Source organism: Pseudorca crassidens, chromosome 2 (assembly GCF_039906515.1).
Source record: "Pseudorca crassidens isolate mPseCra1 chromosome 2, mPseCra1.hap1, whole genome shotgun sequence".
NCBI lineage: Eukaryota > Metazoa > Chordata > Mammalia > Artiodactyla > Delphinidae > Pseudorca > Pseudorca crassidens.
In genome coordinates this window covers 85555784-85574301 of record NC_090297.1, presented here as the reverse complement: position 1 = coordinate 85574301, position 18518 = coordinate 85555784, and the positions used below count along the sequence as shown (strand labels likewise).

The 18518-nt window shown below is 33.7% G+C and overlaps 1 protein-coding gene across 1 annotated transcript in view; it reads left to right on the top strand.

The window, feature by feature from the left end:
- DPYD (dihydropyrimidine dehydrogenase) overlaps positions 1 to 18518 on the top strand; it is an 806187-nt gene that overhangs the window by 331690 nt on the left and 455979 nt on the right. Inside the window, exons 9-10 of the mRNA XM_067726990.1 lie at positions 14263 to 14370; positions 16092 to 16261. Coding sequence (XP_067583091.1) covers positions 14263 to 14370; positions 16092 to 16261 — 278 coding nt within the window. The remainder of the gene's footprint in view (positions 1 to 14262; positions 14371 to 16091; positions 16262 to 18518) is intronic.

The following is an 18518-nucleotide window of genomic DNA, read 5'->3' as shown; positions in this document are numbered from 1 at the left end:
GGTTTTACATGAACCATGCTCTAAGCAGCATAACTCAAACAGCTTAGCAGTAGACTATGACTTCTTTAAAAAAAACTGAAAATATTTATAAGAAATGACCCTAATATCATATTTCAGAAACTGAAAAAAAAAAAAAATCAAACATCGACTGCTCACTTCATTAAACCACAGGCATTTGGGATAGAATTCATTATTCTATGTTGACTTTAAAACGTGTAAGATTTTTATTGATGATGTCAAGATATATGCTTTTATACCATGGTTAGAGTGGTTCAGGCGCTTTTGAGTATAATTTAGTTTTTGATTTTGTGTATATTGCACAGTTCATAGGGAATTTAAATCATTTCCAAAGAGCAACCCAGAATTTCAATTTGATCTCCCTGATTAATCCACCATCCACTGTTACTGTAGTTTCTTCACCTTGTAGTAGTAAAAGAGAAGATGATACTCTTTGTCTATGTAATAGACTCCATTATAATGAAAATATTTTCAATTATTATTAAATTTCTTATGTCTGTATAATGCTTCGTGATTCAAGAGTTCTTGGAAAAGCTCAGGGGACGAGGTACTAAAAGCTTCAGTTTACAGAAGTAAAAGCTAAGGTACAGAGAAATAGGCTAATTTGCTACACATCACACAGCAAGTAGGTGGGGGAACTGAGAGCAAACATAGGTGTTGCTACCTTGGCCATGTATTTCACCTGTCTGGGAGTCATTATTTGGTTTTCCTTTCAGAAGTCAGAAAAATTTGTTGCAGGGTGAACCACATATCAGTGGGCCCTTTTGTGGGATTTCCAAACCTACTAGAGGTGGAACAACAGCTCCCTAATTCAAAGCTTCAGTTTTGATGAAATTCTTTAAGAAGCCCTCCTAAAGGCAGTTTTTTTTTTTTTTTTTTTTTTTTCGGTATGTGGGCCTCTCACTGTTGTGGCCTCTCCCGTTGCGGAGCACAGGCTCTGGACACGCAGGCTCAGTGGCCATGGCTCACGGGCCCAGCCGCTCCGCGGCATGTGGGATCTTCCTGGACCGGGGCACGAACCCGTGTCCCCTGCATTGGCAGGTGGACTCAAACACTGCGCCACCAGGGAAGCCCCTAAAGGCAGTTTTTAATCAAAGAAATATTATACAAGCTAAGCTACATCCATTTTCTGTTATTCGTTCAGAATTTAATTAATGCAGAGTTGCCATTGTTGACTAATTCTTTCTTCTTAAGAATGCATTTTAGTATGAATATATTCTCCACTGATACTGATTCCTAGAAAGGCATGTGTTATGTTTCTCTTCTAGCAAAATCTTTTCATACTTTGGCAGGCATTACCACTAGAATACCTTGCAGTGTGGGTGTCAGTATAGGGTTTATCCTGTTTCCTCTTCCTCTTCTGATTTGCCTCATTTAAATTGATTTTCATAGCTACAATACATATATTTCTATTTTGTTGTTTTTGTTCTCTTTTATGTTCTCTCTCAATAAATCTCCTTTAGCTATATTATCTCCAAAAACAATTAATTAATTAATACTTTTATTTCCAAAATAAAAGTGACCTTGCACTATACTTAAAATTCAAGAAGGATGAGTCCTAAAATCAAAAGTACTCTTTAAACGCCTGTTTCTTGGTACATTTTTATGCACTGGAGATATATATATATATACATGTATATATATCTATAAAGTCTGAACTGATACCTCTCTTCTCTTGGCATTCAGCATACTGCTTTCTCCTGCCTCTCATGACTGACTGATCCTTCCTCAATTTCTGTTTGGGCTCCTTTTCCTCTTTCTTCCTTTAAATGTTGTTATGTTATCTAGGGCTCCACTGTTGGCTTTCTTTTCCTCAGGATTAGCTCATTAGCATTCATGGCTTCCAGTACAGTCTCTTTGCTGATACTTTTCAGATCTGTTGGTCCAGACCAGATTTCTCTCATGAGCTTCAGCCTTGAAATTTTACTTGTTAATTATCTGTAGAATGACTCTACTGGATATCCCACACTCCATTAAATATGTTCGAAGTGGAACAATACTGTTGCCCTAGCATCTGCTCCTCTTCCACTGTCCTGGGCCACAGTCAAGCACACCACTGTTGAGGAACCCACCGAAACAGGAAGCTGAGGCTCAGCTGTGACCCTTCCTTTCTCTCTACACTTTTCAACCGCGAGGTGCCAAATCCAATGAAATTAGCCCTTAAAGACCTTCAGGATATGTTTTTATTCTCCTGTATGTATCCCCACTGTCAGTATCTTAGTGTGAATCAATTCTTTTTTTTTTTTTTTTTCCCCATTAAAGTTACTGTAATAGGAGAAGAAAGTGAAAACATACCTCTAAGGAATCCAGAGGCACAGTTTCAAATCCCATATACAGAATTTCTTTGAAGTAGTAAAATTTTATTCGAAATTTGCATTTCATTCCTCAGCATCTCCATTTTTGTCTTAATATAAACACCATAATTTAAAGTACTTATCTTTGATTGAAATTGTTGACCCAGGAAAGTAGGCTGTGTTTGTACTGAGGCTGTGGACACTCCCTGTAATGCCATGTTAGTGGAGGTTACTAATAATCCAGGTTGAGAAGTACAAGGTTAGTGTTCCTGTCTTATCCGGATTTATGCAGCATCCCCTTAAATGATCTAGTTCCTTCATTCTCACTGTCTGCAAATCCGGTCTACATACTGATACCAGTTTGTCCTTGTTAATATACAAAGCTGACTGTATCATTTCTCTGCAGTGTTTTCTCTGGGTAAAATCCAAACTCCTTGGTGTGGCTTGCATGGCCTTTTATGGTCTGGGGCCTGCTTATCTGTCAATTTCAAATTTTGCTATTCCCTCTCTCCTATCTGCTCCCCTGACCACACCCTAGTTTCATTCAGATTGAACTCTTACCCCTTCACACCTTTGTATATGTTGCTCATTCTTCCTCTTTCTTTTTCTACCATGGGAAACATTCATCTTTCAAGACTGAGCGTAAGTATCATTGTCACCAGCTGAGGTGAACTGTGTTTTGTAAGGGCTCCTGTGCACTTACCTATGCATCCGTTTGTCATAGCACTTATCTTGCTTTCTTCTATTTCTGATTATATGTTCTTCTCCCACTAGATTGGAAGCTATTCATCTCTGTATATCCCAGGTACCTCTGTATCCTAAGTACAGTAGGCACTCAGTAGTTATTAATGAATAAGTGCTTAAATAAATGAAACATCCAAAATTTCTTTTTCCATCTTATCTTAATAACAATTAAAAATCACAACTAGTATCCAAATTTGAAAGTTGAACAGGATAGACTGTAGTTTTGCTTGGCTTTTTTAAGTAACAGGAATTTCAGAACTGGATATGTAGTGAATATACATTGAATCTGCCAAGTTTTATATGGTTAATCACCAATATCAAAGGAAATTTCAATTGGCATTAAGTTTTTAAAATTATCTGTAGTTTTGGTGGTTGTTGTGGTGTTTTATATTAAAATTATGTAAGTGTTAAGAAAGAAAAATATCAAGGAAGGTACAAGTATGAAAGTAATAGGATTTTGGAAGTTAAAATACATAAAAGCCAATTCATTTACTAGTATTTACCACATGCTAGTCACTGTGGTAAGCATTTATCATATTATTGAGATATATTATCTAAATTAATTTACCTGATTTCATAGATAAGGAAATGGAGACTTGAAATTTAAGTAACTGTGATTATGCAGGTTATACAGCCAATATTACCGTGGAGTAATAACATGAACATAGTTATGTCTGACATCAAAACTATAACTTTATTTTACCAAACCTTAATATATTTACAAAGTCTTATATAAAATGGTATTTGTTCATGATGCGTAACAGTTGTCAGGTGTGGATAATTACATTGCATTTGAGACCACACTCCATGCACTTGGAATGGCAGCTGGATAAGTGGTATGGTATAGTTGAATTAATCTTAGTCAATGTGATTCTTTAACCATTTTTGAGTCACAGGCTCCGTAGGGGGTATAATGAAAGGTATGGACCCTCTGTACACATACACAATAAAATGTACACATGTACAAAGATACGTTTTCATAGTCTTGGATTCCTAGAAAATCACAGGCAAGTTTCAGAATTTGGTTTCTAGATAATCTGCCTATTTTGTGGATGAACAAACTGAGGTTCAAGGTCAACTATATGTTTCTGAAATGGTTGACCATGTCTATCCATCAAGAGTGTCTTTGGAAAGTGATTACTTTGTGGAATTTTCTGAATTCCTAGAAAAGTATTCTAGTTTCAAGACTCTAACTCAGCAATGTATCGGTAATACTGAGCACATTCCAAGTATATTTAATCATGGAAATAATTTAATATTTTTCTTATTGCATACACATTTCTTTAAAAAATCTACTAAGATAAGTATTTTCTTGTAAGATTTATAAAAACCACAGCAGTGACTTAGAATAAGATCAATAAATTTGCACAGAAATGTATCATTTGAGTAAAGAACAAAATGCATAATTAAAAGGTAAAAGAATTATATGGTAGCAAAACTAATATCTATATTTTCTATGTGTAAATTTAAGTTGTTTCAGCAATATAGAGCTGTACTATGCTTACTTGTCCACATAACAGTTCTATAAGGAAATGCATTTTGTAATTCTTCTAATTTTAAAGATGAGAAAACTGAGGTTTAAAATTTAATGACTTAGGCATGAGCTTATAGCTAATAGCTAAAAAGTAAAGGTCAGGAGGCCATTAGAAGTCTTTTGATTCTGAATCAGGCAGCTCTCCATTGTTTCACAGACATGCCTGGGGAGAATCAGGTAGATGCAGAAACAAGTTTCAGCAGCTGAGAGAGTCACCAAGCACATTTGGTGCATGATCTTTATTTTAAGGCCTGCCACTTGCTTCCTCAGACTTGTATTGTTTCACTTTGCAGAGCTCTGAAGGCCAGAGCATACTTGGGTAATTCAGAATGATTCTTAGCTTTCATTTCAGTTTTAATCCATGACCTCAACTCTTGCATTGTGTTTCACTCTTTTTATTTCAGTACTATAGCAAAGATTAGTTTGGCTTTAAAGAAAACAGTTTAACTGCATTATCTATTATAAATGCATATTATATTAAAAATTTTTACATAAAGTTTTTGATATACAGAATACTTTAGCCTCACAATATAGCTGTAAAATTCATTAGAACGATTACAAATAAAGAGGTTACCAGTATGTATATTTAAGAATTTATTTGAGTAAAAAATTTAGAAGTACAATTAATAAATACCTTTGAGAAAGTAGCTAATACAATACAATGAATGTATGGTACATTTACTGGTGATTAACACATTAGTAATACTTTTGAGATTACATTTTTAAAGGGGTGTTCTCCCTTCTACAGAATGTGTGTTTACGGTGGCAGCTTTAATGCTATTTCCTGCTGTGCAGTTCAATAAAGTATGGTTTTAGGTGGTTGGTTGAGGGTTTTTTCCGTAATGTATGTCGATGGAGATAAGTGTTTTAATTACTTTTTTAATGTCTGTGCTTTTGTATTTTTCTCCTCTCTTCTCTTTTATTTCCTGCTGTTGAGATTACTGCCTCATCTCCACAGCAGGTAGCTGTAGCAAATTTGTTTTCTTTGTAAGCCTGGTAGATTTATTTTGTAATATAACTGTTCCTTTTTAGTATTTTATTATTAATGATTTCTTTACTTTGGAATATAGTATACTTACATAGTGCTAAATAGTAATTTTCTAACACCATCTAAGAATTCCAGTCATTAAGAAAAAAAAATCTTCCCCTGAGGCATATTCTTTGAATTTTTTTGCTTACCCTTACTTCATGATGTGAGGATTAAAATTTAAGGAAATTGTTTTATAGCAAAAGCCAAATGAGAATGAGAAACAGAGAAAAGAGAAGGGAGGAAAACAAATAGAAAAAGCCCAAGAGATAAAGCACACTTTAATAAATAATACCAAAAATCAAAGGGATATGTATAATTTTGTGACAGAAAAAGAAAATTACATTAACATGTTTTCTAGAAGAGGGATTTTAATGAGATCTTATTTTTATATTAAAATTAAATTTTAATTAGTAAAATAACTTCTGCTAATTACAAGAAAATTGGATTACAAAAATATAAAGAAAAATAGTTCAGCTTCTTTTTTTTGGTCCAGAATTTTGTTGTTTTGTTTCCTTCATATGTCCCTTTATATAGAAAGAACAATAGATAAGGTGGATCCTGAATATAGAAGTTATTTATCAGGAAAGCAGAAAACACTCAAGGATATTTTATCTGTCTTTGAGTTCTTGGACAATATTTTATTAATTAAAATAAGGTCTCTCTCTCTATTTTTTCCAAACGTGTAAAAGGAGTAAAAATTATGAGACTACAAATGCATAGTGAATCTTATTCTCATTTTGTTATATGAAATTGCTAGATATTTTATTACAGATTAAAAATCCTCTAGAAGAATTTTAACCACTTAGATTCAATTTACTTCACATGTGTTGATCTTGTGAACACATTGCTTTATTAATATGTTTATATTTTCTGTCACCATGAAAACTCTAAATTGGAGCCTGATATTAAGCTCTAATATGAAATTTTATGAACTGATCTCGTTGGTATAATAGAACTTATACATATTTTCTACATGAAATCATAGAAGCAAACTGAAATACGTTTGTAACTTCATAGGAATTATTGCATTTGTTTATTTTATTCTCTTCTCCAATGCTTTTAAAATTATACTGTTTTCATAATTAAATACAAAAAGAAGATCTTAGTTCAGCGTCTCTCCGATTTTCAAAATTGTATGAGTGTTCTTTACTCCTCTTAGGTCTGGATGTCATTATTGTTATATGTTTCTGTATAGAAAAATACCTTGTGTAATGGGAAAAAATATGATTTGAGATGGTGATTTCATTCATAACATTTTTTAAGAGTCTTCATCTTGTTATGCTCTAACGAATTATGTGATCCATACAATTTATTCTTGTGGTCATATATATATAGAGAGAGACTAGACAGTAGTTATACAGAACAGATATTTAATGGGGATTTGAAAAATCAATGAAATGAATACTATTGTGATATATGGTGATCTGATTTCATATGTGTTATATTGAATCACTCCACTCTTTCTGAATTCAGTCTGAACACCCAAGAGCTAAACGCATTTACAGTGGGTTGTCAGAAAAAGATGGGGAGTTTTATTGAGAAAAGAATCACAATAGGGCATCATTGATCTGTTCTCTTTCTAATCCATATATAGATCTTAGAATGATAACCCTTACGGCACTGTTTTCCCTTGGAAGTAAATCCTTTGAGTCATATAAGTGATCTTTAAGTGACAGATGAAGAACTTGATAATCCATTGTGAAATTGTGGAATGCTTATTAGGCCCTTGAAAAGAATATTTTATTTCCATATTGTAATCTCAACTGTTTGGGCTTGATATTGAAATAGTTTACTTTTTCTAGTAAGTATATAAACACATATATCCATAATACATGTATTTATGAGTTATACCTACATTTACATATCTATGTACAGCCATTTAAATATCTTCTTATGATTAATTGCAGTATCTTCTGTTTGTGAAAGTGTATACTATGAATCTTTTATAATGTGAGTCTTTATTTTCCGTAGTTTTTATATTTTACCCAAGACAGTAATAATGATTTACATTTGAATGTTTTTTAGATTTACCAGAGTGCTTTTATGTGTACTTTTCCACCTCATTTCAGAGCAACCCTGTACATAAGTCAGAGATATCTTCGTTCCAATCAAGGCAGTTAGCTCGATTTACTGGGGTAATCATTTTGCAATATATACAAATACTGAATCTTTATGTTGTACACCTGAAACTAATATATGTCAATTATAGCTTAATAAAACATAATTAGATAAAATAAAGGAATTTGACAGCCACAGTATTAAAAGTAATTTTACCCAAGTACAGCTAGAAAGGGGATATAATGAGACTAGAACCCAGTTCTCCAGACTCCTAGGTCAGTGGTCTCTGAGGCAGGATGTTAACTAACTGCTGCAATTTGAATGATGCCTTAACCAATAGAGGGTCTTAACCTTGCTATTTCCTGATCTTGAAGCACGTATGGTTTGCGTCCATTGTAGTCTGTAGAACGAATGAGGTTAGAGGAATACCCTTGTCTTACCACAGCCTTTCATTCTACCAAATCTGTCCAACACTGACCGCTTAAATGTGCAACAGTGTGAATGTGTATATGATGGATTAGATGAACATTTAATTTATGTCTATCCGAATGTGTCCCTTCATTATATCAAACAAAGGCTTTTAGGGAGAGAATGCAAATAAAAGGAAATGTTTATTTCACATCTATGCAAAGAGCTTTACATATATTGTTTTCATTTTACTCTCCTAACAATCCTATGATGAGGCTGCTGCTGCCCAGAAAGAATAATTTACTTGCCCAAGGTCAGTGGCTAGTAAGAGCTAGAATGAGAATTTTAACACAGAAAGTTTTAGAGCTTTCACTCTTATTCAGTACGCTGTATTTACAAATGATAGAAATAAGTCAGTTGGCATTACGATATTTTTAAAAGATTTAATAAACAAAAATAAAGAAAAACAATGGTTACACAGGGACATTTCTTACAAAGATACAACTGCATAGCTGTGGTAGATAGCCTCGTGTCCCTTAGTGAGGGTTTGTTTAATGAATCCATGTTTAATCTTCACATGTTAATATTCTTCCTCATGCAGCACCATTCCCCAAACCAGGCTTAGCAATGAGGATTGAGATCACACAACGTGCTTTCTTCTTTGAGAAGACAGCAAAATCTCAGACACAAAAGTACTTGGAAAAGTGAAAAACTTAGGACATTTGCCATCAACTACATTTTGCTGTGCTCAGCCAGTAAACTTGAGAGTAGGACATAATCAGGGGGATTTTATATGTCTACTAAAATCTTCTTATTGAAAAAGCACTCGTGTGAAATAACAAGACAGTATACCTGCAGAGAGAGTTCAGAATACTAGAACGTTGCCCATTTCCGTAAGCCCGGAACCTGAGGCAGTCTCACAATGTTCTGTGCTGTCTTCTCCACTTCTGTGGGATGTGTGAGGCTGTCTCCCGTGACATGTCTGTCTGATCACCATCTTCCGCATGACGGCTTAGCTGTCATTCAAGTGAATGCCTTCAAGAATGAGAGGCGTCACACAAATTGTTGCTCAATTCAATTAACACTGAATGAGTTGACCCAGTAAAGTAACACATGCAGACATTATAAAATCTGAGAAATTCTTAAACACATCCTACAATAGCTATGAAGACTGAGCCTTAGAGACTTATTCCTCATCTATTACTTACTAGATGATAACACAAAACAGAATATTTAATATCTTGTTAATGTTAATTGAAGTTGTGCAGAACTTAATATGAGTACAAAGAATTTACTAAATACACTGCTGTTTTATATTCTGTAGTTGTTTCAGAGGGAGGTGCTTTGGAAACAAAGCAAAGATACAGATTTCAAATAATATCAAATATTGAAAAATAACCAGCAGATACCCAAGGGGAATGCAGTTAAGAAGGAAGACATTTTAGAGAGGAATTGTGCTAGAGAAAAGAATCGCAAAACAAAGATGCAGCCCAGAGAAGCAACCAGTCTTTTCTCTACCACTAGATTGGAACATTCTGTGTTGTATGCGTATCCATAGCCTTACAGTGAAACTTAATACATATACGTTGAATGATTACTTTAGACATCACTTGTTATGTAGCAACACATTATAACAGGGCTTAATTATAACCTTATACATGGCAAAGGCAGCATTTTGAAGTTAAAGCATACACTCTACAGCCAGACCATCCAGGTTAGAAATTGGCATTACTACTTACTTGTTCTATGACCTTCAGCGAAGTTACTTAATCTTTATGTGCCTCAGTTTCCTCATATCTAAAATGCAGATAATAATGCGAGTTGTCTTTTGGAGTTGTTTTGAGAATTAAATGAGTTAGTATATAAAAATCACCTACCTATATGTCAGGCACTTAAAACAGTGCCTATAAGTAATCAATACATGTTAAGTTAGATTTTCTGTAGTATAAGCAACATTTTATTTCTTTCTTTTCTTTTTGGAGAACTTGAAAATGATAATCTTTCAGTACGTCTTAAGAAGGTGTTCCTTTGTATACCTTTGTATAAATGCATGCTGAAACACCAAAAACTTCAGTAACTATTCTAGGGGAACAAAGAAACTATCTGGCCTCCTTGAAAGACAAAGAACACTATACGTATATTACCCTGAGCTGTTTTGTTTGTCAAATCTTTGTCAATTCCTCTTTATTCATAAACCTCCTTCTTCCCACTGAAAGGTGAATTAAAAAGTCATTTCAGTGTCATTTTGAAATCATCCTGGTATAGACACATACCTTATTTATTAATATGCCACCTACTCTCAGGGAAATCTTCCTTTGATAGATGGGTATTTGCAAGTTTCATTATCTTTCATATTTCACTTAAGGTTGCTTCATTCTTCTTCTTTTGTAGCACTTTGTTTAAATTTGCTAAGGTTTTAATACCTTACTTTGATTTAAGATTTATTCTTCCTTGCCACGGCATGTGGAATTTGAAATAAAAATTATAAACTACAGAATAATAAACCTATCTTAATATTAATAGATAGTGTTTATTGAGCATTCACTATGTGCCAGGTCCCAATGCTTTATATATATATGTATGGATAGATAAATAGATAGACACATCTATGAGAGAAGAGAAATATAATTATTATCTCTGTTTTAGAAATGCAGAGGTAGAAGATCAGAGCAATTAATTAATTGTTTCAGGGCTCTCTAGAAAGATAAAGCCTTTAAGAGATATATAAAATAGATAAATAGATAGATAGACAGATAGATAGATAGATTGAGTGGTATGATTTATTTCAAGGAATTGGCTTATGCAATTGTGAGAGCTGTCAAATCTAAAATCTGTAGGCCAGGCCAGCAGACAGACAGAATTTGTTCTTCCTTAAGGAAACCTCAATTTTTTCTTAAGACCTTTGGACTGATTGGATGAAGCTTATCCAGTTTATTGAGGTAATCTCCTTTACTTAAAATCAACTGATTATAGATATTAACCACATCTATAAAGTGCCTTCACAGTAATACCTGGATTAGTGTTGATTGGATAATTTGATGTGTGTACTTAGCTATGTACACATAAAACTAACCGTCATAGGAACTTACAGAAGATCACAATCAGATAAATGGGAGAGGTAGAACTCACACCAAACTCTGTCTGATGACAAAGACCCTGTTCCTAATTACCCAGCAGCATCATAGTTAGCAGAGAATAGGGTACTTCTGCCAGCTGGGCTGGACTGCCAAAGAGTATGTGAGCAGAGCTTCAGATACATGGTCCTAATAGATGATCTGCCACCCAGGTAGGGGAGAAGCGCTCCGTGGACACTGGGAATCTAAAAGTGAGCATGACTTGAGGTGTGGCTAAATAGGCTGCAGAGATAACCCAATCATAATCATCCCATCCAGTTACTGGCTCATTTTTCCTGTCCTCAAGCCAGTATCTATAGGTCAGAACATTTAGCTGGTGCCCTCTTGAACATTTACAGGGAGAATCTGACCCAGTAAATGTTAAATTCATTATAGTGATAAATGCAGAGTGGGGTGAAAGCACAGGAAACTCAGTTGTCCTTGTCAGTGTATGACTCAAGTGAAAAAATGAAATTTAAATTTTACCGAAGCTTTTTTCTTGTGAAATAATTCTTGCAGGAGAGAAAACATCATCTCTATGGGTCAGGTGCTGTGTTTAATACGAATGCCTTGCATTTCTTTATATAACAGTTATTTTAGCAGTGGGTCTATAGAAAATAAGCACAGATGTAAATCTCCCTTTTACCTTAACCATGGCAAGTAATGAAAAGGCTCAGATTAGGGATTAGTAAAGGAAGGATCTTAGACTTCATTCCCAGAAACTGTAGAATTCTTATCCACCACTTATATTCTCTGTGCTTTGTTTTTGATCTGTCTTAAAGGTTTTTGCTTATCACATCACCTTGAAATTGCAAAACCCTTCACATTGTTTTCCTTGTTGTGTTTTTTTAACAGGAAAATGAAGTACCATAGAACATATGCAGTCTCTATAGTATAGTAATATCAAAGGGGAGACAGGTCCTTATTATTTAAAAATATATATTTTATATATATATATAAAATGACACATGTTGGTTTGACTAATCAAATGTAGCTTAAACTACAATCATCTTTTAACAGCTTTCAAGAAAAATTGTTTTGTCATTAGAATCTTCAAGTACATATTCAGCTATATTTATGTAACTGTAACCACCCCCATCTCAGCCCTTTGAAAAGAATTACATTAATATATATAACCACACATTTATGTAATAGTTTCCATGTTACAAATAGACTAAGGGATATTCCTCTGTGTCAGAAAATGAAGAAATAAAATTATCCCCATTTTGTTTATAGAGAAGCCAGAGCAAAGACCAGTCAAATGACTTGCCTAACTTTCTTAGATAATTAAAATAATTTTTAAAAAATGGTCTTAAAATAACCTAAAAACAAAGGGCAAATCTTTTGGGGGGGGAGGAAAGGAAAGAGGTGCTAGACAGGAAAGAAAAATGTTTGATTTAATTTGAAGGGACAGCAGTGGTTTATTGCTGGCTATGCACTCAATCCACCAGCACCTTCAGTTTTCAGGTCAGATACAGTATCAACCTTATCGCACACAACAAACTCATCTCCTGGGCCATGCTTTTTACTCTGTGTGTCTACCAGCAGCTACCATTGGCTTTCATTTAACTATGAAATAAACTACTATTTCTCTGGAATGGCCTATTGGTAGACTGAGATTTGGATAGTAAATAACATTAAACTATAAATTTCCGCCTTATGGAATTGAGATGAAAAGCTTTCCTGTAGTGGGGTGAAAGCTATCAGATTTGCTTCATTTGTAGTTTGAAAGCATTTTAACCAACTATTCATATTCTTTTCAAAATGTTGGCAATTATTTCCTAACTAGTTGATACATGCATGTTATAGAACATTTGGAAAATAAGGAAATAATTTTTAAAAACCCAGAATATCCACAATCCCACCACCAGAAATGATTACTGTTCAGATTATATAGTTTATATATTTTTATAAAACTTAAATCATACTATACACAGTGTTTTATGTCCTGCTAGTTTATTTAACACTGTATTTTGACTACAATCTGTTACCACATTTTTCAAATGTTTGTTTTAATGGCTGCATTTTGTTCTGTCATTTTTTCATGTCTTAAAGTAAAACTGGATTATTCATTCTGTTGGCATTTTGATATTCCTCCACCCTTTCTGTTTCTCTCTTATCTTTTTTTTGCACTGACCATTTTTGTACATCAAACCTTTATTTGCATGTCTTAGTACTTTCTTATGATAGATTCAAAACTGTTTTTTAGAATTAGGCACCAGTTTCTACCAAATTTCTACCAAAAGAGCATAACAAATCTCATCTTTAACCTTGCCATATAGTGTAATTTTCTTAAACCCTTTACTTTTTAGTAGAGGAGAAATCATATCTCATTGTTTTAACTTGCAGCTCTTAAATTACTAGGGGATTTAAGATTTTTGGTGCTTATAAACTATGTTTTTTGTTATCCCAATTTTTGTTACCCTTTGCTTATGCTTCTATTGAAAAGTTAATATGTTCCTCATTAAAACTGAGAAATGTCTTTATGTAGAAAAGACATTTTATTTGTTAAAATATTCTTCTAGCTAATCACTTGGCATTTAATTTGTTTATAATATTTTTGAAGTGTAAAACTAGCTGAATTTTTGTGGTAAAACACTTTTTTTTCCTTCGAAATTTTTTAGTCTCCCCCCACCCCCTTAGAAAGACCTTCCATATTCAGGAACTAGATAAACATATATCCATATTTTCTTTTAGGTTTTGTGATGAATTTTTTATATTTAGCACTTTAATACACCAGAAATTTACTTTTATTTATGACATGAGGAAAGAATATAACCTGATTTTCCCCTTAACACTGTATGTGAGTATCCATGTTTCTGTATATGTACATGTGCACATGAATGTGTGATTTATGATGTATTCTTAGTTATGTATTAAAGGTATACTCTGAGGTCTGTTACATTGTGTTATGTACATTCTTTTATGTTAATTTGCTTATAGATTTTTTTTCCTCTAAGAACCACATTATCTTAATGATTACAGCTTTCTACTTTCTTTCTAATAGTCAGTAGAAAAAGTCAGTCCTCCTTCTAATGACATTTTATAAATTTTTTTACTTAGGTTTGCCAGAACCCAAAAAGGATCACATCTTCCAAGGCCTGACACAGGACCAGGGGTTTTATACATCCAAAGACTTTCTGCCACTTGTAGCCAAAAGCAGTAAAGCAGGTATCACATACTGTCTTCTGTTTCTAATGTTACCTATGTTGTTATGTGTATTATGAATATATATTAAGTCCAGGCTCAGTAGGAAATTGTCCAGATCTCCAGTTCATCCTTTTATAACACCAATGTAAAATGAAAAAAAAAAAAAATCTGACATTACTGTTAGCCAGAATCATCTATTTGTCCATCCTCCCAATCAAACATCATCATAAGGATTTTTCACTGTGTTGTATACAGGTCTAAACTGCATTATGAAAAGTTGCTTCAAAATAAGAGTGTCCTTAACAAACATCAGAAGATGTTCTTAAAAGAAAAGGCAGGAACTTCACTTTGGGAACTGTTTTATTTTTTTGTTTAAAATAGGACAAGTGATCATGTCTTCCATGATTTGTATCCACACCAGCAGAAAGATTCAGTCTCTTCTTGAACCACAGTTTTATGAAATTAAAACAAAACACTTTGATGGATACCCTAATACCTAGTCTCTGTGTGAAATCACTTCACACACCAAAGGAAGAACAACTGGAAGCTATGCCTGTCCTCTGCTTTGACTGGGCTAGAATCATCATCTTAGTCTTAAAGAAGCTATAATATATTCACTAAAACCCGATAGTCAAACTCCTTTAAATATATATTTTTAAAGAATTCTGAACTTCAGATATTCTAACATCAGTTACATATGGAAAAGATAAGAATCTACATTTATTCTCCTAAAATTGAAAAAGATTAGAAACTTTCTCTCTTAGATCAATCTGTAGAACTTTACAGCTAAAGTTGTGTAACATCTTCATCCTCTTCCTTCCAAGAGAACACGATGCTTGCTAGGGAAGATCATTGTACACATAGCATGTATTTGAGAATTACAAAAGGCTAATTATGTAATCCCAAATACAAACTCTTTCAAGCAAAATGATTATGCTATCTGTGGTGCCATTTCAAAAATTATAGTAATTTATCTTGTCAACAGTTTTATTTAATCCAATAATACAGCGCTACCTAATACATAATGAACACCTGCATTTTACTTTTTAAAGAATCTTCATGTGGACATCAAATATTCATATAAATGCTGTTGAGAAATGTTCACTTGGAGAGTCATATTTCTTTTATTGCTCAGTTTTACAAACAAAACCAGGAAAAAAGCAGTGAAAGGGAGAAAGTTTTATTTTAACTATTTCAAGAAAATAGTTCTCAGAAATTCTTCAGTTACATAAAGGGAACGTATTCAGCATGTTAATTTTCCAAATTTACTAAATATACTATACAGCAGGGCTATATGTTAGAAATCTTATAAGATGATTTCTAAATAAAAGGTTTTAATGAAATATTGCAAATTATTAACTCAGATCACAAGGATCACTTTTTTTCTTCTAACAAACAAATTTAATGACAATAAGTTAAAAATACATATCACAACTTTGACAGAGTTTAAATTGATTGATTCCAGTTTATTATGACCCAAACTCTTCAAAATGTGTTACAGCTATCCTTCTAGAAGGAAAAAAAGAAGTTAAAGGTATTGACTATGAAATTACATGTATGAGCATATTTTTAAAGTGGGAATAAAACTGTCTTTCAATGAAGCAGAATAATTTGATAGTGACACTCCATCCTCGAAAACTGCAAGATGCAATTTTACACTGCCTTGAGTACAAGTATCTTTTGAGCTGTCATGCAGAAATGGTTTCTCTACTTGAAAATGGGGTTTTCCTTTCATCATTCAGGAATGTGTGCCTGTCACTCTCCATTGCCATCGATACGGGGAGCCGTGATTGTACTCGGAGCTGGAGACACAGCTTTCGACTGTGCAACATCTGCTTTACGTTGTGGAGCCCGCCGAGTGTTCATCGTCTTCAGAAAAGGCTTTGTTCATATAAGAGCTGTCCCTGAGGAGGTAAAATGGAACCATCAGAAAATATGGAGTTGTCATGCAACAAATTTTAGAAGATGTAAAACTGTTAATATGCAGTCTCCTAGTTTAAATCATTAGAATGTTCTTCAGATTGTGATATGCACATTTAAAAATTTCTGGGTTACCCATAGTTGCTTTTTCTAGTACAGACATTCAAAGTAAAAGAAAATTATTTTATAATACTGATTTGGAGACAATGAGAAGTTTATCTTTGTCAATACACAAGTGCTTCTTGTGTATTGTATTCTCAGGGTTAATATCTTTGAAAGGTACTGTATTTAACTAGTAACAGTGGAATGTGCTAAGTCTTGCATATCCAAATACTAGATACTCTTCACAAAATATATGGATATTAATTAGGAGAATGTGATAATTAGAGACATTCGGAATTTTCCATAAGTCACATTTACAAGCTGCATTCAAAGATATCTATATCTATATCTATCTCTATCTATATATAGATATAGATATATATAATACTTATAGTTAATTCATTCTGCTATGAAGGCAGTAGAATGAAGAGATTTCCATTTATTTCTTAAAAGAGCTCTAATGTAAGCATTACTTAGAATTAATAATTAGTTAACTTACTAAAAATGACAGATTTAAAATCATTTCATTCTAACAGGTGACTGGTGACTAATCTTGGGTGAAACATCAGCTGGGTACATGTACCACAGACTTCTCAAATTTTAACGTTAAGGAAGATAATGCCTTATAAAGGGTATTAGTTCTGAGAACAAGAACCAAATGTATTTATAGAAAGATAAATTACTCATTTTATCCAAATCAGTATTATGAATTTGATTTGCTTTAGAATGCCTGAACATATTTGGAGTCTCTATTCTAGGAAAGAATTATAACTGTAGTCAATAGGTAATTTGTCACATATAGACTAGCCACATTACAGATCAATCTCACTAAAATATCAGAGTCACCACTGGTTCATGACTGAGTTAAAAATGTCAACTTTATTCTCCAGGTTTTTCTCCATCCACTCTACCCTTTCAGACTTTTCCAAAATCCAAGGTGGAGATAGTCTTGTAATCATAGGAGCTTTTTTCTGGAGCACCATTTATTTTACTTATTATTTATTTATTTAATTTATTTTTTAAAACATCTTTATTGGAGTATAATTGCTTTACAATGGTGTGTTAGTTTCTGCTTTATAACAAAGTGAATCAGTTATACATATACATATGTCCCCATATCTCTTCCCTCTTGCGTCTCCCTCCCTCCCACACTCCCTATCCCACCCCTCTAGGTGGTCACAAAGCACAGAGCTGATCTCCCTGTGCTATGCGGCTGCTTCCCACTAGCTATCGATTTTACATTTGGTAGTGTATATATGTCTATGCCACTCTCTCACTTTATCTCAGCTTACCCTTCCCCCTCCCTGTGTCCTCAAGTCCGTCCTCTAGTAGGTCTGCATCTTTATTCCTGTCTTGCCCCTAGGTTCTTCTGACCATTTTCTTTTTTTTTTAGATTCCATATATATGTGTTAGCATACGGTATTTGTTTTTCTCTTTCTGACTTACTTCACTCTGTATGACAGTCTCTAGGTCCATCCACCTCACTACAAATAACTCAGTTTCGTTCCTTTTTATGGCTGAGTAATATTCCATTGTATATATGTGCCACATCTTCTTTATCCATTCATCTGTTGATGGACACTTAGGTTGCTTCCATGTCCTGGCTATTGTAAATAGAGCTGCAATGAACATTTTGGTATATGACTCTTTGTGAATTATGGTTTTCTCAGGGTATATGCCCAGTAGTGGGATTGCTGGGTCGTATGGTATTTCTATTTTTAGTTTTTTAAGGAACCTCCATACTGTTCTCCATAGTGGCTGTATCAATTTCCATTCCCACCAACAGTGCAAGAGAGTTCCCTTTTCTCCACACCCTCTCTGGAGCACCATTTTAGGCATCAGTTAGTACAAACTTATCATGGTACAAATAAAAGGAAAACAGCCATACTGGAGTAAAGTGACTTGCCTAAGATAAAAAAACAGAAGCTAATTTGATTCATCTTTGTATCCTCATGCATAGCATAGGACCTCAGCAAAGAATAAGTGCTTGAGCAATATGTTTTGAACTAAATATTTTAAATCTTATTTTTCTAAATCTAAAGTCAGAGAAGTTTTCATTATGAAAGGCTGCATCTTGAAAGTTGGAAGGGAAGACACCCCTGAATGGCAATGTCAGTTTACTTCATGCTTTATATTATAGCCATCAT